The following is a 26,283-nucleotide window of genomic DNA, read 5'->3' on the forward strand; positions in this document are numbered from 1 at the left end:
AGCTGATCCAGAATGGGTGCTGCAGTATAGATGCGGGTTGCTCCCGAAAGGTTTACATGTTGACAGCTGGATCTCTAGTTGGCTATGTGATGGAAACTGGGCTCTGAAGCTAATGATTCTATTGCTGGGTAATGTGCTATCCGCTCTTTCAAGAGTGTGTTGTTATTGAAAAGTGAGTCTAATTCATTGATCTCATTTCCTTTCAGCATGCTGTTCCTTCTACCTCTGCACTTGCCATCACCATGAGTCCCCTCACAGAGGCCAAACCAATAGGGCCACCCCATCTTGAGCTTTTAGCTTCTAGACCTATGCTCCAAATACACCTATGTCTAAATTACCCAGTCTAAGGCATTTTGTTAAATAATAATTCACTGAGCATAGAGAAAGCATAGTGTAATGATAGACAGGGTTTGGTTATTCTTAATTAAAAAGAGGACATAAAACATGGGCTTCTGCTTGAAAGTTCCATATTAGTTGCAGGGTGATTTTGACATTGGGAATGGCAGGGCTCCCGTGTCAGCACTTTCCAAGGCATATTCTGTGTTCTAGTTATTCTGTGAGTTAGGAGCTCTTGACAAAGGCAAATGAGTTTTAGGGTGCAACATATTGCAAAATGGTGTGTACATTAGGATGATTCCAGATTTCCAGGTTTAAGTGTTAAATGTCCAATGAGTTTCCAAGAGAGGGGTGTAATATGAAGCCCTTCTCCACTCTCTCTATCAAGAAAATGGTTTGGAAAGGCACATTTTGAGGATCACAGTAACAAAACTATGGTATGACAGAAAAGGGGGTCACATGGTAGCACATGTCTGTGACCCCATCTGTCAGGAGGTGGAGGCAGGAGAATCAAGAGTTCAAGGCTAGCTACATTTACATAGTGACTTGGATATATAGTGAATTCAAAAACAGTTCAGCTGTATGGCAAAACCCTATTTCACAGTAAAGGAAGGAGGACAGAAGAGAGGAAGGGGAGAAGGGAAGGGAAAGTGGGAGGAGGAGCTGATGAGATCATCAGTCATTTTCTGATTTCTGGACAAGGAACTATATTAAGCCATTAATATAAACATTAGTGTCTGATATCATTCTAAATGCTGCCTTAGAATCGCTCCACATTTCTAGTTATTAACACTTTCAATATGGTGACCATGGGAGAGATGAGCGTTTACAGCCTCAGGATGCTGACTACCATCAGAGACGTTACCCAGGGAGACAGGAGGGGTCTCGGTATCATATGAGCCTTTGAATCAGATACTCTTTCAGGATCCTTTCCATGTGAGATCTATGAATAAACTATGCCTTGCCCTTCAGTTTTTGACTGGGCAAAATCATGATAGAATTTTTCCTTTTTAGTTCATTCTCTGGCTTTCCTCAACTTAGTGGACTAGATTGATTTGGGTGATCATCTGCATGGTTATCATTATGTATACTTTTTAAACCTAAAAACACCACAGGGAATATACTTACATCAAAATTTTTCTTGAGGAAATCTCTTTGGATTTTGTCAAAAAGATGGAAATCCTTTTCTTCCACCATCTTATCCCGATAAACTCGATTTGATTCATGCACATAGAGTTTTACTAGGTCCTGTGTAGACTTCACACATTCCACGGAAGAGAAAAGAATGCCCTTTAATGAGGCCAGACAACAGATAATATTAACAACAGCTCAGAAGGACAGCAACTAAAAAAAATTTCTGGAGCAGTGGTTCTCAACCTCCCTAACACTGTTACCCTTTAATACACTTCCTCATGTTGTGGTGACCCTCAACAATAAGATTATTTTTATTGCCACTTCATAACTGTAATTTTCTACTGTTATGAATAATAACATAAATAGTTTTTGGAGATAGAGGTTTGCCAAAGAAGTCATTATCTACAGGTTGAGAACCGTTGCTCTGGAGCATTTTGTCCAACCTGGGACGGTACCAGGGTTATCTCACTAAAGAATACCTTGCAGTGGAGGGGACACTTGGAATGCTCAGAACGAGTTTGTGTAGAAAGACATGATATATTTCAGTCCTGCGTGGTTCATTTTGCAAATTGATTTTGGCAATGACTGACTGCATAAAATCAGAATCATGACAGATGATAGGATGGGAATAGCTGGCCTTTGCAGATCAGCAACCAATGTGTCCATCTCACATTGGTTAAATGAACCAATACACTAAGATCAGCTGATCCTTTATCTAGATTTAACTCATCACCTTGCTCACTCTCATTGCTTTTTGTGCTTGAGGACATGGGACCACTTAATGGTTCTTTGTTATTCTTACAATAATACCCAGACTCATTGACACAACACAAACATCTGGTTGTAACATTGCTACAGTGTACTCCTTCATGATCATTCTCATCATTACTTCCCATGACACCTAGTTTCCACTTTTAATTTTATTTTTCTGATCCTGCACACATTTTGTGCCTCCATTCTTCTTGTTACTTCCTATGCTTGCCTTTCATGATTCCATTCCTTGAAGACTTCTGAGAAACCCCATCCCTTGTTAAACAGACCCCCCTTTGATATACCCCACATGGTCTTTTCTGTATAAATCTCTAATATAAAATCATTATCTCTTCAGATTATTTTCTTCAAATGTTTACTGAAGCTCATGATAACTTTCAGAAAGAAACAGGTGGACTCCATTGCGATTATAGTTGATTTTTGTCATTGGGCCTAGCATACTGCCTGGTACAGATTTGCAACAGACTCTACCTTTGAAAGATGTGTTTAAAAAATTACACATGTATGGAGGGATGCTCTCTCAGCCTTGATTCATGGGGAAGGGCTTAGGCCCTGTCCTGGATGAAATGACAGACTCTGGAGACCCCCTCCAAGGAGGGCCTCACCATCCCTGGTGACTGATGTGGGGATTGGGTGGGGGGCTGGGGGAGGGCTGGTGGAGGAACAAGGGAGGAGGGGTGGGAGAGGGAGCTGAGATTGACATGTGAAGCATGCATTCATGTTTGTAAGACATAATTTATTTTAATAAAAATTTAAAAAATTACGTGTGTGTGTGTGTGTGTGTGTGTGTGTGTGTGTATGTGTCTGAGTGTGGACATAAGTGCAGGTGCCCACAGTCCAGAGATGTCAGATTATGGAAGGATATTAACTACCTGACATGGGTGCTGGGACCTGAACTCAGGAGAAATACATGCTTTTAACCACTAAGACATCTCCCTAGCCCCCTGAAATGAATTCTTGTTGAAAAAAGAGTGGGTTAGCATTAAATCTTTTTTTTCTTTTTTTTTCTTTTTTTTTTTAATTTTAAATAGCTTGTTTTACATGTCAATCCCAGTTCCCTCTCCCTCCCCTCCTCCGCACTCCCCTTCCACCCTCCCTCCCACCCTATTGCCAAATCCTTCCACATAGGGGATGTCTAGAGTCTATCATTTTACTCTTGGTAGGGTCAAGGCACTCCCCTAAGAGTCCAGGCTGAGAGAGCATCTCTCTTTGTGCTATAGGCACATGAAGACAGATTGTATACCAGGGATAGACACTGATCCACAGCTCAGAGCCCCATAGGTTGTCCAGGCCTTCTCACTGACACTCACATTTGGGGGGTCCAGATCAGTCCCATTCTGGCCTCCCCCCTGTCGGTCTGGGGTCCAAGAGCACTCCCCTGTTCAGATCAGCTGTCTCTGCTGGTTTTGCCAGCCCATTCTTTGCCAATTTGCTCATCATTCCTCTCTCTCTGTCACCGGGTTCCTTGGGTTCAGTTCAGTGCTTAGTTGTGTGTTTGCCTCTGCTTCCATCAGTCCCAGGATGAAGGCTCCCGGATAGTTATAGACATCAAGTTCATTATCAGGAATGGGCATTCGAGGTGGTCCTTCCACTATTGCTTAGCTTGCCAATTGATGTTATACCTTTAGATCACTCGAGGTCACTCTGGTGCCTGATCTGTCTTCGATCCTATGATTCCCTCTTCCCCCTATTCTACCCCCACCCCCTCAACTTCCTGTTCCCCCATGACCAACTCCCTTCCTCTTTACCCCCTCTATTCTTCCCAGGTCCCACTACCCCCCCCTCGCCCTGTTCCCCATCCATTCAGAGGATCTTGTCTCCATCCTCTTCTCTTGGGTACTATGCATATATGCATATCTTTTAGGTTCTTTCCTGTTTCCCAGACTCTCTATCTGTGGAAGTGCAGACTGGCACTATCCTGATCCATATCTAAAATCCATATATGAGTGAGTATATACCATGTTTGTCTTTTTGCGACTGGGTTACCTCACTCATGATGGTTTCAAATGTATTATTAGGTATAACAACATGAGCAGAAACACAGTAATATGGAAAGGCACAACTGCCAGGCTTGACTTCTAAAAGCCTTGTCTCCACAAGCATAAGAATATAAAAAACCTGAGCATAAAAAAGGAAGTCTTTCCTAACCATGTGTTCAACAAGCCTTGGATAAGAAATTCACGAAAGATTATGTCTGCACCAAATATGCACATTTTGGTCATAATTCCTAAACAACAAATGAAAATAACTCCTTATATAATATTTGTTTTGTGTTAGGGATTCTGTGTAACCTAAAGATTATTTCAAGTAGATGGGAATGATGTGTGCAGGTTACATTGAGTTTCATGGCATGGATAGAGTTAGAATATTTATGTATCCTGATTGAGGCTCTGGCCTCAATTTTTTCCAGAATTGGAAAAAATATAAAAATAACAACAAAATTACTGATAATTCATATAAATGACCTAAGCTTTGATGAGGGTCTAGTGTCCTGTAGACACAAATGGACAAGTAAAGTTACTGACTAAAGGAATATAGTTTAGCCATGCTATCATCAGACAAAGTTAACTTTAAAGTAAAGGCTATTTTGGGAGGAAAAGAAGTACATTTAACATATAAGCAACAGTTCAGAAAGATGGGCAAATTATCAGTACACCCATATATACACGAGGAAAATAGAGTTGTTTAAATTTCTATGCATCAACTGTCAATGCAACTTCAAAGTGTAAAACAATGAGTGTGGCCAGGAAAAAAAGAGAAAGAAATGAACATGTGCACACACCACTTGGAAGATTTTTCACAAGTATTTCTCAAAGTTTTGCAAAACATATAGATTAAAAAATCAGTACCAATAAGAATGTATTCAACTTAAATTACATGATTTAAAAACCTGTACTAATTAATATATTGATAAAATTATACCCAATATTAGAGAATACATTTCTTAAATGGGCAAGTGTATTGAGTTGTCAGAAACAGGACAAATCTCAACAAAATTCCAAGGAGTAAAATCACATGGAATTAAGTGGTTTTCATTGAAAAAAAAGTAAAAAAAACCACTTCCAAATGTTTGAAGATGAATTCTGTGCTGAAGATCATAAACTATGCAACATGGGAAAGCCTGCATGTTGCAAATGTAGTTAGCAGTAACTTTTATAACCCTAAGGTGAGCACTACAGAAGAATCAAGAAGACAGTTACTGAGCCATGTCAAGAAATGAGAAGAAAAATGAAAGGAATCCCACACCCAAGTTAAATAGGAAGGTAACAAATAAAAGAACAAATATTAGTGATTTATATTAAAGAAAATAAACATCAAAACAAAACAGTAAAGTCGAATGTTGGTATTTCTTTCCATTTAGAAAAACAAAACCAAAAATGACTAGCAATTGATAACTCCTTTGCAGAACTGACAGAATAGAAGGAATGTCACACATAACTGATACCCGGAATGACAGATAGGTAACATAAGGTCAGACACAGCTGTGTCTATGGCCGTGAATTCTTTGGAGATGCTACAAACATTAAACCTGCTGTGTAGGTGGGCCTCAATCAGCCAGCTGAAGCCTTTGGTGGAAAATACAGTTTATCGCGAGAGGCAGAATTCTGACTGCAGAAAGTCTTCAAAGATACTATAAGGATAATGGGAGATTTTTTGGCCTATTAAGTTGTTCTGTGATACAGTGGCAAATATATGATACAAAATGGAGTAGTGTTATATGTATCAAATAAACTGAATTCATAATTTCAACCTTCTGCAAAGAAAACTCTAGGTGGTTGTCCAGACATGAGGAAAGCACAATGCAGTGCTTTACAAAATCTTCCAGAAGCGGAAAAACAGGAAAAAATTTCCAAAGTATTTTATCTAGAATTTATAGTCTTAGGTTGGCAAGGAAGGAGACTTAGTGATACAGATGTAGAAATTATGTAGGTTAGCAGAAAAACAGTGAAAGGGTATATACCCAGGAATGCAAAGTCAACTTGTGATTTAAAAGTAATTAACATAATTTAGTACAGTATTAGACTAGGGAAGAAAAAAGATTTTAATGACTTCAATCAGAAAACAAATTTGTTAAGTTTCTGTACTCAGTTGTAAATGAAGCTCTCAATAAACTATGAAAAAACATCTTACCAAAGCAAAGAGCACCCTCAGCACCCTATGGAAAACATTGTACCAATGAGCTGTTAAAGCTTTTCCCCCGAAACATTATGAGTGTGAAAAGTCTCTACTCTCACACTCTCTTTCAAAAATCATGCTGGAAGGTGGAGCTAACAAAATACCACAAGAAAAAGAAACAAAAATTAAGGATTGGAAAGAAATATACATGTTACTTTTTTTTGAGACAGGGTCTCGTTGTACAATTCAACCTGATAGTTAGACCATGTTGGCCTCAGGCTCACAGTGGTCCTCAGCCTCTGTGTCTATAAGGCTGTAGTGTCTATAATACTAGAACTGACGGCCTGTACCATTGTGCCCTGTCTTAAAGATTACTTTTTACATCCAACATGACCAAAGAAAAGAAATGTTGGGTGGATTAGTAATATTGACTTAAATTTTATTGTTACAAAGTCGAGAACTAGGTCAAAGTAAGGTATGATTAGAAGTCTGGATAATATTGAGAATTAAAATGAGGAGGAAGAGTGTTAACTCATAGGACACTGGTTCCAGGACCCCCTTGAGCATATAATTCATGGACACTCAGGTATTTCTATAAAATACAGCAATATAAGCATATAGCCTATGCAGATTCTTCTGTATGCACTCAACCACCTCTAAACTATGTATAACATCTAATGAAGTTGATAAGACAAATCATTTATACATTCTACTATTGGTGGAATACTGATCAAAAAGAAAATAATCTGTTCTGTACAGATCCAAGTTTCCAAAACATTTTCAATCCACAGTTGCTTGAATTCAGCTCTGTGGAACTCAAGGTTAAAGAAGGTTGACTGTACCAAGTGTTTTACCTTATATGGCTGTTGAGAGGATTAAATGAATTAATGGGTGTAAAGGCTTAATGCTGTGCTCAGCAAATATTATAAACTAAAGCCAAACCTTTACAAGGGCCTCTTCAGGACTCAAATTATATTGTAATCTCATCTCTCACTCCTCCACTACCCACCACCACTGTTCCCACCCAGCTGACATATGCTACCACCACCTTGTACTTTCTGTCTCCCTGAGTATTCATGTTCTCATCTGCTAGCTAGCAACTTCTCTAAGTCTCTACCAAATAAAGGAGATAATATCTGTTTTAGTTAGGGTTTCTATTGTTGTGGTAAAACTCCATCATCAAAAGCAACTTGGGGAGGATAAGGTTTATTTCACCCAATAGCTTCCTTTAGGGAGTCAGGACAGGGACTCTAGGCAGGATCCAGGAGGCAGGAACTATTAAGGAGGCCATGGATGAGTGCTGCTTCAAGATTGATCCCCATGACTTGTTCAGCCTACTTTCTTATTACAATTAAGGAGCATATGACCAGGGATGGCACTTAATCAAGAAAATGCCTCCTAGACTTGAACACAGGCCAGTTTTTGGAGGAATTTTCTCAATTAAAGATTCCCTCAGCCGGGCGTTGGTGGCGCACGCCTTTAATCCCAGCACTCGGGAGGCAGAGGCAGGCGGATCTCTGTGAGTTCGAGGCCAGGCTGGACCGACAGCCTCCAAAACAGAGAAACTCTGCCTCGTAAAACCAAAAAAAAAAAGATTCCCTCTTCCCAAAATGTCTAGGTTTGTGTCAACTTGATAAAACCAACCAAAACAACGTTGATTGTAAAATATTGAGGTGAGGAGAGAGTTTTGTGATGTCTAGATGACAAGGCAAATGTCCACGCAGGAGCCAAAGCAAGGTTGTGTCTGTTCAGGGGAGGTTGACCAGTTCTCCTTTAGCACTGCCACTGAATAGCAATGTGAATTTGACCAAAGTTTTTACCTCTTGCTTTTTATTTAGGAAACACAGACAGTAATACCCTGACTCCATCACATTTCAGTGAGTTTAAGCATGGGTCTATGATGTAAATAACCTCTTCCCCAATTAATGTTAAAGCATGTGAGCTAATTATAAGTAAGCACAGACTTTGCTATTCTCTGGAGGCCTTGTCACCATAAGCTTTACAAGGTAGTGAGCTTTTGCTTTTGTTACTTTTGAGATAGGATCTAACTATATAGTCTACTCTGACCTCCAACTGACTGTGACAGGAGGATCTTATGTTGGAGACCAGACTAGACTATATCTGAAATAGATTTGATCTGGAAATGAACCTGAAATTTGTAGGACTGAGGCTATATAAGAAAATGGCAACTGGCACTTTAGGAGTATCATGAAAATAATGAGTACAAGTGATGAAGGTTTTTTAAAAATAATTACTCTTTTTTTCTACCCCTCTTCCCTTTTCCTTTTATCCTCTTTCCCTTTTCCCCTTCTCTTATTGCCTCTTTTAATTCTCTCTTCTCTTTCTACCTTCTTGTACATCTTCTCCCTTTTTCTTTCCAGTACACTAGAATATAAAATTGTCTCTCTGAAGCTGAGCCTTGGAACAAAGGAATCAACTGAGAAATGTTCTGTCTTTACTTAGAAATAGTTAAGTTTTAAAATAAAGCTTTGTTTTGTTGAAGTCTTTATCATAGAGCCCATAACACTCTTTACCTATTTATTTGTGTCTTTGCTGAGAGGGATTTGCCATTCACCATCTATTTTATTAAGAATAGGATCCTATAACTAATCTCTAAGCTTTCACAATATCTCACAAACTTACCTGGAAAATATTAGCAAAATCTCTGAGATTGAATATGTAGTGAAATTTGATTGCTGTGGGTAGGAATGTGGTAGCAATTTTCTGGTGGAAGGTGACAGCCAGGTTGATCAGAGGAGGAATGGATTTCTGTAGGGCAGTGGGGAAGTTTCCAAGCTTCAGGTGATGGATCAGTATGGTACTATAAATGGAGGAGAGGGCATCAGCCCCCGGGAAGGAGAGGACAAACACACTGAAGTGACGCTGTAGAAGAAAACAAGAAACATGGGACAAGACTAACTTGGATATCATTTATTACCCAGTGAAGATCATTGCTCTGAACTGGGGACAGTAATCAAGATTCTATATCCAAGCTTAGGTTGAGCCCAAAGTGACTGGAAGAATAATGACATTGAAACTTTCACCAAAGATACTATATGGGTAGTGGGAAAAGAATCTGAATCCAAATCTGAGCTGACACTGTGTATTATACACTCTTGAAAATGTAATTCCATCTATCAGAAGTATTATATTGAGAATAAAGGAGTCGACTCATGTAGACTCTGGGAACTCCTCTAGTTTTCAATCCTGCGATGCTGACTCTTGGGGCTTTTATCCTAGAAATGCAAGCTGATTTGCCACTTTGGTAGGCTATGCAGAGGAAAGGACAGTTACTACCAATAGTCAAAGGCCATCAGCCCCGATAGATAGCATGAGGATTCAGAAGTATCACCCATGCTGGACTCCTTTCATACCTGAAGCCTTGGGTTGATGGTAAAGCTGCCTGCAGTGGGGTTCATACAGGAGATGTACTGTACATTCATGATCTCTTTTAGTGACAGCTTGTTCCGATCATACCTGAAATAGATGTCTCCAGTGAGCCACCTTTGGTGGTAAACATTTATAACCCAGGTACTCAGGAGACAGGAAGTAGGCTGGGTCACATAGTGGCATTCTCTTTCTAAACAAAACAAACAGATGAACTTATAGCAAGAGTTATGTGTGAGGGCTGAGCCAAGTAGCACTTCCTCAAGGTGAAATAGGATGATTTCCATAATTCATATGTTTGGGTTGTGCCTTCCATACTTTTCTATTGCTGTGATAAGACACCATAGCTTATAAAAGACAGTGTTTAACTTTGCTAATGGTTTAATAGGGTAAGAGTCCATGATAGCAGAGTGAAGGAACAGATGAGAGTTCACATCTTAATCCACAACCCAAGGCAGCAAGAGTGCATGGGGAATCACATGTGTCTTTTGAAATTGCAGTCTGCCCACAGGGCACATCACCTCCAACAAAGTCATATCTCCTAATCCTTCCCTCAAACAGTACCACCAACTGGGAACCAAGTGTATCAGCCTATAGGGGCCCTTCTCATTCAACCACCACAGGTATTTAAATTTAAAAAATAGGAGCCTAGATTTACTGAGAGACTAAGAAGAAACAATAGCCCAAGACAAAATTAAGAGAAACCTGGTATCTGTGGAATTAGCCCAGGAGAACCTGACAGGCAAGAAGAAAATCAGGGGGATGTGGAAGCCCAGAAAGCAATGGAAGACAACATTTCTCAATTAACACTGTAAAGAAAAGAAAGACCTCCCCCCCCCAACAGGGTCCCTCAGATTCCACAGTAACAACAGTAGGGAAGTTTGCAGGAACAGTTTAGAAATTGGGGTGGCTGGGGCAGAAATCAAAGAGGAATGCATGAAAGAGTGAGTTGAAAGTCAAGCAGGAAGCAAGAAGGAGGATGGTGACATAGTTATATACACAAGAAAGAGAGAATAGACATTAGAGAATGACTTTTAACAAACAAAACAGAAATTTAAATGACATGAATGAGCCAACAAAGATATAGGAACAGCTAGACAGGAGCAGAAGACAATGGAACCAATATACTGGAGTTATGCTTTAGGCACGATGACCTTGGGGGTTGGGACACAGAGCGTGGAAGGTAGTGAGCAAGTATTACAGAAGCAAGGGTGGTCTTAACAACCGTTTTCTCAGACAATCAAAGTCATCACCTTTGGTACATAGGGAATTTGAGGAGAAAGAAGAGGATCTGAACTAGGTATTTCAGAGAAAGCACTCACAAAGAGAGGATGCAATAGGGCATAATTTTCATTGTTTCTGCTTCTCACTTAAGATGTGTGACCGTGAAGCAGAGCTAAACAACTTAGCTTTACTTCGTGTTTTCTATAGTGTTATGTAACTCAAATCCTGATAAGGAGACTGTGGGCAAGATGCTAATGGCATTTGAGAAGCATTTTAGGAAGGACTGAGAAGCAGCTCAAATTGGCATTTTCACCGCGACTTCCTCTTTCCTTTCTCTGTTGAACATCCCCCCACCTCTACACATGTACACCATCTTTATAGAAGTAGGAAAGGGAAACAGATGTGTTTCGATCACTGACCTGGTCAGTGTAGACTGACTGCCATTAAAGACAAGGATATTGTGAGAGAATCTGCAAGACTCTGCATTGCTCTGAAGATGTCAAGCCCAAGAAGGTTGGCTGGGAGTGTGTCTGCTATCATCAGAGAAAACCCCTGCAGGAGGCCACAGCAGAGGCAAGTTTCAGCTCTGTGGCTAGATGAAGTCATAGAGGATGCAATTTTGAGATAACATTTTCTTTTTAAAATGTATAATAGCTTTATATTTGAAAAATATTAACGGTGCATTTGGTACAGTTTGGTATGTTTCCATAGGTGTGTATGCCATATAGCCAATAAAATCCAAAATTCCCTTTCTATCCTCTGACCACTCTTTCAACACACCTGTCCTTTCCAATCTCCACAGGTCTTGGCAGTGAGTCCTGTAGAAAACCATAGCTTCCTTCTTGAGTGACAGCACAGTATACTTTGACCTGGAAGCTTCCTCTGAGGGAACACTCCAATAAACATAGAATCCCCCCAAAATGGGGTTTACCCTGTACTCCTCTTGTGCCATTAGAGCTGAATCAAGTTTGTCACTGCAACCCCAAGAGAGCTGAGTGGCCCGAAAGACTCCTGCAGGGACACTTACCATTGACCAGTGACCAGGGACACTTATCAGTGACCAGGGACACTTACCAGTGACCATAGTCAAGGTGCTGCCTGATGACCGTGTGGGGCTGTGCTGTCCCATAGGCATCCACCTCAGGCATGTTCATATCATCGACAAAATATATGAGCTTCCTGTTGCCTGGAGGGCCATAATTTCTTCCAGCTTTCTTTTCTAGAGGTTTCTCCAGGACAGCTGAGGAGAGATCCAGTTAGTTACGGAAGGAAGTTTGAACCTTAGAAGTGAATGGTGAAACAGTACACATCCAGGGCGAGCTGAGGTGCACTCCCATGAATGCACAAAGAGCAACTATCATACTATTAGATTAGTTGTTATACAGGACCAGAGGAGGAACCTGGAGTGGCCAGGTAGCAATTGTGGCACTGCCCACATTCAGCATCCTACTGCATGTTTTGTTAGGTTGTACTTATTACCTCATCTAATTCTTACAATATAGGATAGTAAAATGAATCACATTCCATTTCAGAGCTAAGGGTGCCAAGGCATGGAAGCACTAAACTGCATTGCTAATGGAGAGCAAGTATGCAAAACAGAGTAGTTAAGCCCCAAATCCCATGCACTTGCCATTCTTGTGGTTTCCAGTTTTTGTTGTTTATATGTTAGAAAGTGAAGATGCATTCACAGTCACCAGGCCAGGTTTTTATCCTTAAGAACTGGACCCTGGTAGACCTCTTTGCTGTGCCCAAGACTCAAAGGGGACTAACAGCTGTGACTTCAGCGATCAGCTGGAGGCCCCTATGACCCTGAAAGCTCTAGGAGGAATCACTGAATATTATGGAAATGATCTTTGCAGAATCTTCACCTCCTGGTGTTTTCCATGAGTGAGAGTGGATAAACAACCTTGGAGAACATCTGAGAGGCATCCATGGGTGCCCTTGCCTGCCTTCAGTTTGATGGTTCCCTAATGGTGAAGAACAGTGACCTTCTGAGAGCTATGTACAGACACTCTCCTGGACTTGTCTTTCCCATTATCAAGCCAGAGGGAAGGATGCAGACAACCAGCTTCCAGCCTGATGGGGCTTGTTTAGAACAAACTTAAGGAATAGGGTGGAGAGTCAGGGTTTACTTTTTTCTAGTAAAGCAATTAAATATTTATGGATTGCAAGAACCAACAGTTTCTTTATTACAGCTGGGAGCCCTAAGAACCATCTCATTTCTTCTCCTGAAAAACAAGTTTGTAAACAAGGAGAAAGTGTCAACAGACAAGGAAGGTGACAGATAGAAAGACAAGTTCCTTCAAGACACTTGAATATTCTAATTTCCTGGGCCCAAGTTAAATTAAGTGTTTCAAATATGAATTAAATTTAAATTTAATTAGCATGCAATTAACATACACTATCAACCAATTAATCACCCAACACCTTCTCTCCCCCCCAAAGATATAACAACTATATACGAGATCTGTCAAAATGAAATATAATTAATGGGCTGCCAAGGACATGCTTTGAGAACAGTCCTGCTAATAGGAAGCTTCTCCTTAGGAATACTTGTTTCTCCACCTCCCAAGGCAATAGCATTCAAATCAAACCCTTGAATTAAGCAGACCCTGTAATTTGGGTTGATTAAGCTCTTTAGGCATTTACAGGATGGTGGAGGAGAAAAGCACCCCAGTCAGCAAGAAGTGGCCTTGGAGAGCACTGGATTATCCCAAATGGAATATGAGAAGTTCTCTTGAGGAAGAAAGGAAGACAGAGGCCTTGTGGACCTCCCTCTGCTTCTGTTCACCTCTAAGAGGGAATGACACTGAATGACCGTTTTGTGTCCTGGTGGGGCTGCAGGAATGGGTGTGGTTTAAGCTTGAGGGATTGTGTTGATATTGATGTAGCAAGACAAATGATAGTGATGAGGAGAACAGCCTTCACTGAGCATTTCTGGTTGAGTTCTGACCTATCCCACACAGGTTTGAGTGAAGCCCACAACATTTATTCTTTTTTTTTTAACTGAACTTCTTGAGACCTGTGTGGAAGGACACAGTTCAGTCTGTGACTTCAGAGAACAATGCCATCTGTGTTGTGAGATCTATGTTTTAATTGATGCCAATTACAGTATCTTGTGACTGCCATCTTCCATGTGAAGATCATTTTAGCCTGGTTGTGGGTACCATCTTGGCTCTGGCTCTCACATGGCAGTTGCAGTACTATTCCGCTATTCACCTGGGGACCCCTTGTGAAGAGGGAGCCAGATCACGGCCTGTTTGAGCTCCCCAACTATCTCATTTCAGTCTAGACAACCTCTGCTCTGACCACGTATTCCGATACAAACATCTTCCTATGGCTGGTATCTCTCCTTCCAAATGCCGGTATGACTTGTTTCTTCATATTTACTCAAATATGCCCACTACCCAGTAAGGCCTTCCTAGTACTCTAACTAAATTTGAGTCCCTCACACCTTTCCCTTACCTCTGCTTAATTTTTCTTTATAACTCTCATCACTACTTAATGTAATTTATCTTGTTATCTCACCCATTCATTCCATATGAGAATCTAGGCTCCAGAGGACAGGGATTATTTTGTTTCTCTAGCACATTCTTTTTTATTTATTTAAATTAGCAACAAGCTTGCTTCACATGTCAATCCCAGCTCCCTTTCGCTCCCCTCCTCCTCCACTAGTCCCCACAGTTCCCCACCCAATCCATACCCCATTTCGCAGGTAGGGTGAGAACCTCCATGGGGGATATCCAGATTCTGTCATCTCATTCAGAAGAGGACAGGAGAGGAAGACATGAGGAAACAGGAAGGTTAAGTTGGGGAAAGAATAGAGGAGAGCAGCATGAGAGATACCCTAATAGACAGAGTCATTATATGTTTGAGGAGTGATCTGGCACTAGTGAGATTTCCAGAGACCTATAAGGATGACACCAACTGGCAATCTAAGCAATAGTGGAGAGGCTATCTTAAATGCCCATCCCTGATAATGAGTTTGACAACTACCTTATAGGCCATCCTAGAACCTTAATCCAGTGACTGATGGAAGCGGAGGCAGACACCCACAGCTAAACATTGAACTGAACTCCTGGAACCCAGTGACAGAAAAGGAGGAATGATAAGCATAGGGGTCAAGACGTGAAACCCACAGAAACAGCTGACCTGAATAACGGGGACTTTTGAACCTCCGATTGATGGCTGGGAGGCCAGCATGGGACTGATCCAGACCCCCTGAATGTGGGTGTCAGTGAGGAGGCCTGGAAAATCTATGGGGCCTTGGGCACACAAGTGGACTTTGGGTGTACCTCCCACAATGAGGGATCCTCTCTCAGTCTCAAGCACATTCTTTAGCACACACAAGAATGCTTAGGGATTGCTTATTTAGTTAAGGGGGTGATGAAAATATTGTAGCAAGCCCTGAAAGAGAGCAAAAGAAAGTATTTTTCCACATTAGAATTAAAGGCACAGGAATTAAGCAAGGAAAGTTGAGTTCCTTGTTGAAACCAAGATTTAGATCTTTAGGGGCTGATCCCAATGCCTTTTTCCTCACTGGACATAGAAGTGACTTTTCTGGTTACTATAACAAAATACCCAACGAAAGTAACTGAGGCTTGAGGGTACAGTCCATCATGGCAAATGAGGCAGGAAGGAGTTGGTCTATTGCATACATCTCCAGGAAGCAGGGAGAGATGAGTTTGCTTTATGCTTTTTATTCAGGCCAAAACCCAAGGCCTTTGAATAGTTTCATGTTTAGAGTGGGTTTTCTCACCTCAGTTAATTCGATCTAGAAAACCTCTTACAGATATGTCTAGGGGTTTGTGTCTTTGGTGATTCTGCATTTTGTCAAGTTGATAATAAACATTAACTATCACACCGGATGAGTAATCCCTTGTGCTTTCATCCTCAGAATCTCTAGGTTGTTACTGACCCTTCTGGTCCTTCAGTATCTACATTCAAGAGCAGTGCATGCCAGGGACCTGCTGCAGTGAACGGCTGACCTGCACTGTGTCACCAGCTCCCCTCAGAGCCCCTGATGAACTGTCTCTACTTCTCAAAAGTCTTTTAGAGGAGAAAACTGACCTTTAGATGAATCTAGCTTTTTTTTCTTCCCAAGATGGAATGATTACAATGAGGCAAAGTCAGGGCTTTACCCCAAGCCTGCCTGATTGCAGACTCTCAGGGAAGCTTTGCTGCCAACAATGTGTGCACAGGGCTTCCAATCTGCTTTCTGCCTTTAGAAATTCCCAGCTCATTGCATGCTCCATATTTTTTGTAGATAGCATCAATAATTAATTAATCATGACTTCCCTTGCAATCGCATGATTTGTGTACTGGTGTTTGAACTATTTGCCTTTCAGATTATTTAAGTTTTTCATATAAGATTTTTCAGTTGTATTCGTAAGGCCTTTTGATGTATTCTTTCAAGAAATAGCTTGCTTTGCATGACTATAAAGTCATACATATTCATTCTGGAAAGATTAGAATGCACACAAATTTGCAGTGATGAAAGTGACAATTGAGCAAAATTCTATCACTAAGCAGTTAGCCGTTCTTTTCAATGTTCTTGTGTCCTGTATTTGATTCAAGACACCTTTTTCTATTAGATTTTAAAAATCTCTATGAACCATAATTATTTTGAACATATTGCTTATATATATGTATATATATATGTATATATATATATATATATATGCAACAGAATCTCATTATAAGCCACAGGCCTGCCTTAAACTAATGAACCTCCTGCCTTAGCCTCTAGAGGGCTGGGATTGCAGATGTGAGCCATCATGCCTGGCTCTATGGCAAATTTCTCTATCTGATAATAAAGATCCTTTTGAAACGTGATTTTAATGGCTATGCTATGTTTCATAAGTAATGGGATGAGTTCTCTATTGTCTGAAGGTAGCGCTTGCAGTTTCATTGTGTTTTGAATCACCTATAATTCCAAACAGAATCCTTGCTCATTAGATGATGGGTTTCAGATGACCTAGCATTAGCTTGTGTCATTTCCTTCTAGGAAAACATTGAGCAAAGGGGATCTACCTACCTATAGCAGTCTAAACACAGTACTTCTTTGAGGTAGGGATTTGAGAAAATCTTTGAAGGTATCCGATAACCTTAAGTTTTAATGGGTAGGTTACAGAGATTCATCTCACACTTTCATACATCTGGGTCCCTCTCTAATTAGTGTAATTAAGCTCTCAAGTATTTGTTGAACTAATAATTCAATTGCAGTTGGACGATGAGGGAATGCAGGATTACAATGAGCATGAAGTTCAGCCAGCTTCCCTCAGCAGAAACTCTGAGTCCATTGACGTTCACCAAGTCCTTTACTCTCCCTTTTCAATTTTGGCCAGTCTGTGGCTCTTTGAGAATTTTATTATCATTATCTTTTTAAAAAGTATTCACATTTTCTATAAGAATGAGAAGAGAGCAAAGAGAGGAAAGACAGAAAAAGATCTACTAAATCAAAGACCCAAATAGACCCCAAAACGATTTGGAAAGAGAGGCAACTTATTTGCTTGTACCAGTAATCTAAGATGATACAGTTACCATACTCCATAAAAGCTATCTCACATTTGCCTTTATGAACTGCGTGTTAGAAAGCTCAGAGCTAAATCTATGAATAATCCTAGTAGCCATAATTTATCAGACAAGTGATATAATTCCACCTGTTCTAAACGAAAACTTGTTCCAGGTGACAATCTGGGAGGTATAGGTTATGGTTATTCATAAAAGAGAGACAGGATATAAAGTGGTCTTCAACAGAGAAGATATTCAAATAAAGCTGTGGTGATATATTATTTATGATTTATTAAAGCAGCTGGAAATCAAAATAGCAAAACAGCCATACTAGTTAGCCATAGAGCTAGACAGTGCTGGTACACACCTTTAATCCCAGGACTCAGGATTAAGAGATAGACAAATATTTGTTATCTTAAGGCTACATGAAATTGATCCAGTCCCAAAAGAAACAGCTCACACAAAGGTGATCTCAGCACCTGGGATCACACACCTTTAATCCCATCACTAGGGAAGTGGTGACAGGAGTAATATGGTTGGACATGAAAAGGAATAAAAGGCAGGAGAAGACTGGAACTGAGAGCTTTTGCCAGTTAGGATTCATGGAGAAAGGACTGCCATTTCAGCTAGGTAGAGAGAGGTAAGAGCTCCTAGCTTGGTTGCTTTGCTTCTCTGATCTTCAGTGGCTTTAGTAAATTACAAACAACATATTACCACATAAAGCTGAAATGAGCTTTCATAATAGTGACTCTCAGCAGAATCCAAGGATGAACCATTAGGTTGCTGTCTAGCAAAGGGAAGTAAAGCCAAACAGCCACATGTGTGGAGAATCTGGTTGGATGGAGAACAGAGGCCTCAGCTTGAGCTGAAACCCTGCCAACCTTGTTGTGCATGGAACAGAGAATGGCTTGTTAGAAGATGAGATTTTCATGATGAAGGAAGGTCCTGTTATAGTCACTGTCCAAGAGACAGATACTAGCACACTCCACAGGTCATAGAGCAAAGATGGCATTCTACTGTGCAAATTAAGATGCATGCCTTATAGAGTACCAGGATAGAATGTCCATATAGTTTGATAAAATCAGACAACTTTGCTGTTAACTCAGAGTGTGACTTTGAAGGAAGACACATTTAAAATAGTAAGCCTTGTGTGCTCATCTTATGAAAAAGTAAGTCATGGTCAGAGCTGTTATCATCATGGTTCCCACCTTCACAACTTCATTCTCTTTTAATGCTTTCCAGCCTGGATGGCCATAACTGTGAACAATGAGATACAAGTACAAACCTAGGAGGTTCCTGATTGCTCCACCATTACATTCATACACTGGTGCATCCACCTGTGCATTTATCCATACATTCATGCATCCATGCATCCAGCCATCCATCCATCCGTGCATGCATGCATGCATCCATCCATCCATCCATCCACACACATCTATTCATCTATATCTGGTTTCCCCATATATCCCAGGTTGTCCTCCAACTTTCAATTCACCTGCTGCAGCATGCCAGAGCTAGGATTATGGGTATGTACCACCATGTACATAACACCCTCCTTTCCTTATTTATAATGAAAATACAATAAATGAAGCAGAAGACATTCTGTCATCTTGAAGTATAAGTTAAGGGGATAACAAGTATTTTAACACTGGTATCATTAAACAACTGTTCTATAGTTTGTAACTATTTACCTTTGGATTTCTTTGTGTATATGTTTGTGCATTCATACATGCATTTATGTGTACACGCGTGTGTGCATGTGTGTGTGTGTGTGTGTGTGTGTGTGTGATTTATATGCCACCATCCTTAGAGTTTTCTGCTACTTATAATCCAAAGCATTACCAATGAGGCACCACAGAATGGCTGGGAGATTACATGAACTAAAGGGGTTGGGATGAAGCTCTTAGCACAGGCTGACTATATTAACATTGAATTTGTGCTGTCTGTACAGCTATGTGAGCTGTGGGAACACCCAAAGCACATTCCTCATTTGCATTTCAGTCATTTCAAAGAGGACTCAGTGGAGACTCCAGAACTGGATGCTTTGAGAGAGAAGAGAGGCAGGTGCCTCCTTTATACAAGAAGTTCTGGTGGGAAGAAAAAAGCACCCACTGGCCTAAAACAATTTGTGAGTCACAAAAATGGCCCTCACCCAGATTCCCTGGGATTGGTCTGTGGAGTGGGGTTATTTCTTATTTCAAAGAAAGAGCATTTCTTCTAATAATATTAGCTTCTTTTTCTTCAGAATAATTTTTGTTCAGCTTCTTTGTTAAAGTTTATAGTCTTTTGACTCTGGCAGCTGTGATTTAGGAAAAATGGTATATCATACAGTCTCAACTTGGAGAAGCATTTTTGTTAATATAATAATAGATTCACCCTACTAAGCACTTGCGTGTTGGGAATCATCTGGAGTTGTTTTACAAATTTTATCTTACTATTCGAAAATGAACTGTTGACACTGAACAACATAGGTTAATTTAAAATGCAGCTGAGTGAGGAGGCAAACAAAAAGAGAATAAGTATACTATTTTAGTATATAAAATAATGGAGGATGCAAACTCCTTGGCTGTGAAGGAGGATGGGTGGATGGCTGGCATAGGGCAGGGTGGAAGAATAGCAGTGAAGAATTATCAAAGGACATGAGGAAACCTGGAGGAGGTGTGTTCAGTATTTCAACAATGACAACAATTTCATGGGTGTGTAAATATTCAAAAACCTACCAAGTTTACACTTTAATATGTATGTATTATATTTCTTCTAACTCATAACCTTTCATAAAATGGAGCCAGTAAAATGGGAAAAGTTCTTTATCAGATACATCTGACATACACAGAGGGTTATTATCTTGAATATACAAAGAACTCAAATAAACCAAAACTCAAGAAACCAAACAACACAATTAAAAAAAATAAGCATGAAATTAAATGGGTCCTTAAAAGATGAATCACAAATGGTTAATTTTTAATGTTTAACATCTTTAGCCATCAAGGAAATATAAATTAAAACTACTTTGAAATTTCATCTTACCCCAGTCAGAATGGCTGAGATACACACACAAAAAAACAAGACAAAGAAAATAAACAAAAACAACTCACAGATGATTGCAAATGCTGTCATGGATGAAGGGAAATAGGAACATTTATTCATTGCTGGTTGGGAGTAGAATCTGGTATAGACACTATGGAAATCAGAGTGGAGATTACTCAAAAATTAGAAACGGGTCTGCACTTTCCAGCTACACTACTCTGGGACATATATCAAAGAGCTGTATCCTACTACAGAGACACTTGCTCATCTGTGTTCATTGCCACTGTATAAAGGAACAGCCTAGAAGTCCATCAATTGATGAGTGGGTAGTGCAAACAGGATGCATACATTTATACAATGGAATAGTATTTAGCTTTTAAGAAAAACAAAATTATGTAATTCTCAGGCAAATGGATGGAGCTGGAAATGACCATTCTGTGTGAGGTGACCTGTTCCAGAAAAAATAAACATTGCATGTTTTTTATCATTTGTGAATGATATCTTTGAACCTTCAGGTATATGTGTATTTCATTAGAAATACAGATATCAGGAAATTAGTAAGAGGTAGGGGTCAGTAGTATAGAGCAAAAGGGTAATAATATAACAGGAGGATTAAACTGGGGTAGGAGATGAGAGGGCAGGGTAGATAAAGGAATATGGGGAGTAATAATTAATGCTAAAGATCTTTTCAAAAATTGTATTACACTAGAAGCTTCCTAGTATGTAGATATATGCTTATACATGATAGATATAAGTAGTTAAAATTAGGAGCTACCCTAATTGTGCTATAGGGCCCCTAGTTGACACCACAGGCTAACAAAGGAATGGGATACCTCTTTTGGAGTTGTTGGCCAGTGAAGCCCATTGACCTCCAAACATTACAGGTTATTGCTAATGATCTTAACTACCCTTTGAGATTTGATGGTGAGACCCTCTTGCTGATAATATCACACACTTGAGTCATAGAGTATATCAATACCATATCAATCAAGCTGGTATTGATATGCAAGCATTATCCCTACTTGCTCTAACTTTCAAAGTTCTGGAAGGTTCCATGCATGCTACGGAAGAAGAAAAGTAATCATCAGTCTTTACCCCATGTGAACCCTAGGAGCTACAGTAATAACTGGCTTGGTAAGACACACCCATGTTTGTACTAGTGCTATGAACATCATGGGAGTAACCAATCATAATTTGATTGGAATTAAGTCTGCTCCACAAGATGAAACACATACCCAGAACCATTTTTCAAGCCAAGAACCTATGGTTAGATAGTTCATAGGCCCTGGGAGGATTTACTACTATTATTCTTCTAAAAGGAAATAGTATTTAACTTACTGCTAATGATTATTGCTATATTCACAGGTAAATGTATCTCTCAATCCTTGTCAGAGAAGTTTGTATTACCAATAGAAGGCATTTAACACTGAGACCATCAACTAGTGAAGGTGCAGAGAGTAAGAGAATGAGGAATGCTTAGCCCTAAATGGGACTTCTGCCACTGACTCTCTTTTCCCAAGGCTCAGGAATCATGTGGAGAAGTGGAAAGAGCCTAAGACAGTGGATGACTACAAAGATACAATGTCTTCTGACCCATCAGGGCAAGGAAGTTGTGAGAGCATGCACAAGTCTCTGTGAGTTCAGTCCAGACCGAATGGCAAAATGGATAAGGGGTGGTAGGCACAAAGCCACACCCAACCCACAGATAAGGAGCTACTGGCAACTGATAATTTCTGGGAGAAACGGAATCAACTTTTCTTAAGATTATGGTCCCAGATAAGCTGACCATGTCCCAGTGGAAGACTACATGTCGGATATATGGGCAGCACAAGTCAGACAGGGGCTAAAAAAAATGAAAAAAAACCCCACAAAATTGGTTAGGTAGGGAAGGGGATAGATCCAGCTGGGTAGGGTGTGACTATGGCAAAAACATACTGTGTATGATTCTCAAAGAAGTAAAAGAAACTTAAAAAGGAAATTATGCTGCCTTTCAGTAGGATGATGTATATAAGAGACTCGATTTCTCTTATAGAATTCTATGTAGGAGTGAAAATAAATGAAATAGATCTGCATGTATCAAAACACTGATAAAAAGTAAGTTGCCAAAGAGAACAGTATGATATATGCTTAACATTTAAATGTATATAAGAGTACTGTATGTTTTATGACTACAGGTGGGTATCAAGAGTTTGTATAATGATGCATACAAGGTGTGGTACTCACATTAATAAGGAGTGGGAAGGAGGATAGGGAAGGCAGGTGTGTGAACATCTGCTGAATCTGGGTGCCTTTACATGGGCATCTGTTAAGTCACAGTATAGATTTCTCTGCACTTTTGAAATACTTAATTTAAGAATCATACTCTATTAATTATCCATCATGCTCTCAGTGTTAGCTTCCTCATGTCAAGGACAACTACTATTACCAGTTTCATATATGTCCTTCTGGAGATACGTATATGCCACGGTGTGTAGTCATTGTGTTATAAGCTTTTGCAAATTAAAAGCATCCTGTAGTACATTTTTCTATTTATTTTTAAAGATTTATTTTTTACTCTTATCCTCTCTCTCTCTCTCTCTCTCTCTGTGTGTGTGTGTGTGTGTGTATGTGTGTGTATTTCTTTTAAACCATCATGTAGAGAGTGCTACACACACTGCCTTGTATATCCCTTTTTGTCCCTTGATAATGCTATGGAGATAATCCAATTTCACCCTTGTGAAGATTTTCTGTCTTTAATTCTGAAAATTACTCCACCACATTGAGTAACTAGCCTGCATCCCATCTCCTGCCATTGGACATCCACTGTAAACATTCATTGTTTCTGCCAACATGCTGCCTGCCTTGTAGAACCAAGCTTTCAGTCTTTCTAATCCACAGTGCCTTACAGTCTAGCAGTGGTTGAAACACTGGGTTGTCAGACTAAGGGGTTTGCATAGCAACTGTACTAGTTTGCCTCTTGTGAGTGAGTCCCAGGTTGGTTGTCTCTTGAGTTCAATGGTGCCATTCAGTGCTTCACTTCCTCTTTGACACTAGGTGTCTATCTTTCTCCCTTTCTAATTGTTGGCAGAACCCTTTCTTCAGCACTTGACTGCTTATTCAATGAGACTATTATTTAAAAAGAATGAACTTAAAAGTAACAATAATAATAATAATAATGGGATAAAAACATAAAACACACCATAGCCTAATGAATTTGCTGCATTTTGCCATTAGTTATGCCTTGGAGGTTCTTTTCTCTGTTCAGATCTGAGGGGCTATGGGGCAGTGGGCATGCTGGGGACATCTCTTTCTCAGTGACTCCATGCTGTATGACATTGTATTAGTATCTTACAGTAGGTTGTGGTGGGGATATTCACATCACAGGCATGGGCTTACCACACAAAAATAGTTAAAGTTGACAAAAAAATGATGATGACTTAGGTCAGAATATCATTCATTGTCAAATATACAAACATCTTTTATCTAAATATATAAATTTGTAGCTTTTCCAGTGTGTGTATATTGGTGTGTGTATGTGTGCATAAAAGCATGTGTGAGTGCAAGTGTGCATTCATGTGTGTGCATGCATGCGCGCACGTGTGTGTGTGTGTGTGTGTGTGTGTGTGTGTGTGTGTGTACAAGCTCCCCACAGCTCTAACAGCAACAATTGGCAGAGCAGGGATGAGGCTGCTCCACAAACCTGCTTCTACCTTCATTTTGCTGAAACATCATCTTGGATGGATCTTCAAACGAAGGCTTGTTGTTTTTTGCTTTATTTTCTGAGACAGGGGCCCTCTGTAGCTCAGGCTACTATGGAACTCAGGATGTGGTCCACACTGGTGATGGACTTAGGTTGCCCTTCCTGTCTCTGCCTCCAGGTATGAAGGTTACAAGCATACACCTCCATTCAACTTAGAAATGTTTTTCTTTAATGTGATGAACGTTCCTTCATAAATTGAGACCCTCATGTAAGACAGGACCAATAAGAAGTGACTAGCACAGGGGAAGGTCCACATTGAGCCCACCTCCACTGGTAGCCACTGACTGAACATCCACTACTGACCCCAGGAGAATTCAGAAGACAGATGCATCATGAGGCTTTGCTTGGTGTGACCTTAGCGAGCAATCCTAACCTGAGCCTCTGATCCCATCTACCACATTTGAGGATGGATGAAGCTTTGTCTGTAGATATTTGTAGATGCTTCTAGCACCTGAGCCTACAAGCCAAGACCTCCATGTGGTGCTGGACGGTCTGTAAAGCTATGGCACTACTCTGATGGGATTTAATAGGCCACAGGGTATAGGAAGCAACATGGAAGGAGGCAGTGTTAAGGGGTGCTGGGGACATGGGACAGAGGTGCTTGGTGTAAGGGAGGAAGCAATACTGTGGGTGACGAGGGCCCAGCCAAGAAAGCATAGAAACCCTGTTAGCCTTTAGCTGCTCACACCCCAGCACCCTGGAACTGCTTACCCTGCAGCATTGCTGATGTAGTATAGTAGTTGAAGGGCACATTTTTCACCATGTATTTCTCAGGGTCGAGGCTGGCCAGTTTTGCTCCCACCAGCACGGACTTGCCTGAGCCAGCAGAACCAACCAACATAACAGGCCGCCGCCGCTCCATAAGCCGCTCCATGAAGTAACACACACGGATGGTCTCACTTGTGTGTACCAGACAAGCCTGGAGCAGAATGTGATAGACATCATGTTCTGGGCATTCCAGAAGAGGAGACCTTGTCATAGGGAAGCTTGCCTAGTCAGGATAGGCCTGAGTATTCTTCCTAACTTCTACTGTTTATCCATCTTGTAAACTCACTGACACTGAACCCTGAAGTTCAGCAGAGACCCATTACTGTCATCTGTCTCCCTGAGGCATCTCCAAAGGGACTTCAAGGTCTTCTGGCCTTACCGCTCCTGTCCTCTGTCCCTAATGATGCTGACTGGGTCCTCTATTTGCTTCCTTTCTTGTCTGGTATTTGAAAAAGAATGCATCTAGGGACCAACTGGTTTGCACAAGGTCAAATACTCGATACCAACAGGGCTGACTTCTGAGTACCCTCGTGGGTACCATGCTACTAGTTGTTCAGTCTCGCTTACCTGCAAAGGCATCTCAGGGTCAAATTCAAACTGGGGGATGAGCTTGTCCCAGGGCTCAAATTTCTTGGTCTCTGGGTCTATGTAGTAGTCAAAGACAGTTCCCTGGGAAGGAAACTTGACTGTCTTGAACTCAGTCAGCCACCATTTGCTGAACTCTGCCCGGTAGTCTACAAGCTGCAAAGACAATACTGGTGAGGCCACAGATCCTCCAGAGCCCAAAGATCTCAGGCAGATAATCCTGGAACTGACAGAGGTTGGAACAGGGGCACAAAGAGCTCCCACCTATATACATTTCTATGATGAAACAGCTCCCAGGAACGACAGAGCTCCTGGAGCATCAGCCACAAGGACCAAAAGGTAGGGGATGCCCCAGGACAGATGTTGCCCTCTGGCAGTTTCTAGCGCTTAGATATGTCTGAGCATTCATATGCTAGAAAACTAATGTCCAAAGTCACATGTAAGGGTACCTGGAGGTGCTGCCTTCATTGAAAGGGGAATTAGGATAGGATGAGTTCACAAGTCAGAGCCTCCATGATGGATTTCAAAGAAGAGAGATTCAAGCTAGCACATTTTCTCTGTCACCCATGAATGCCTTCTTCCTTGTTGTGATGCATTGGGAAAGCAGGTGCAGTGTCAGACTCCTAGAAGTCTAGCCTCTAGAAAGAACCAAGAGCTAAACCAATTTCTATTCTTTATAAATG

The 26,283-nt window shown here is 40.6% G+C and overlaps 1 protein-coding gene across 8 annotated transcripts in view; it reads right to left on the reverse strand.

Annotated features, from left to right (window-relative positions):
* The window catches only part of Dnah9 (dynein axonemal heavy chain 9), a 337,403-nt gene that overhangs the window by 156,442 nt on the left and 154,678 nt on the right, over nt 1-26,283 (reverse strand). For 7 of the 8 annotated variants that reach the window (XR_005878261.1, XM_040748879.1, XM_040748878.1 and 4 more), the window contains 6 exons: nt 25,583-25,756; nt 24,959-25,166; nt 12,043-12,208; nt 9,732-9,834; nt 9,001-9,240; nt 1,465-1,626 (listed from right to left, as the gene is read on the reverse strand). Coding sequence is in view for 7 of the 8 variants with exons in the window: in XM_040748879.1 (XP_040604813.1) it covers nt 1,465-1,626; nt 9,001-9,240; nt 9,732-9,834; nt 12,043-12,208; nt 24,959-25,166; nt 25,583-25,756 (1,053 nt within the window). In the remaining variant the exon portion in view is untranslated. Of the gene's footprint in view, nt 1-1,464; nt 1,627-9,000; nt 9,241-9,731; nt 9,835-12,042; nt 12,209-24,958; nt 25,167-25,582; nt 25,757-26,283 lie in introns of those variants that run through there. The other variant, XM_040748883.1, reaches the window with a different exon arrangement.

The sequence above is a fragment of the Mesocricetus auratus genome, unplaced genomic scaffold, assembly GCF_017639785.1.
Source record: "Mesocricetus auratus isolate SY011 unplaced genomic scaffold, BCM_Maur_2.0 Super-Scaffold_100007, whole genome shotgun sequence".
In the NCBI taxonomy this organism is placed as follows: Eukaryota; Metazoa; Chordata; class Mammalia; order Rodentia; family Cricetidae; genus Mesocricetus; species Mesocricetus auratus.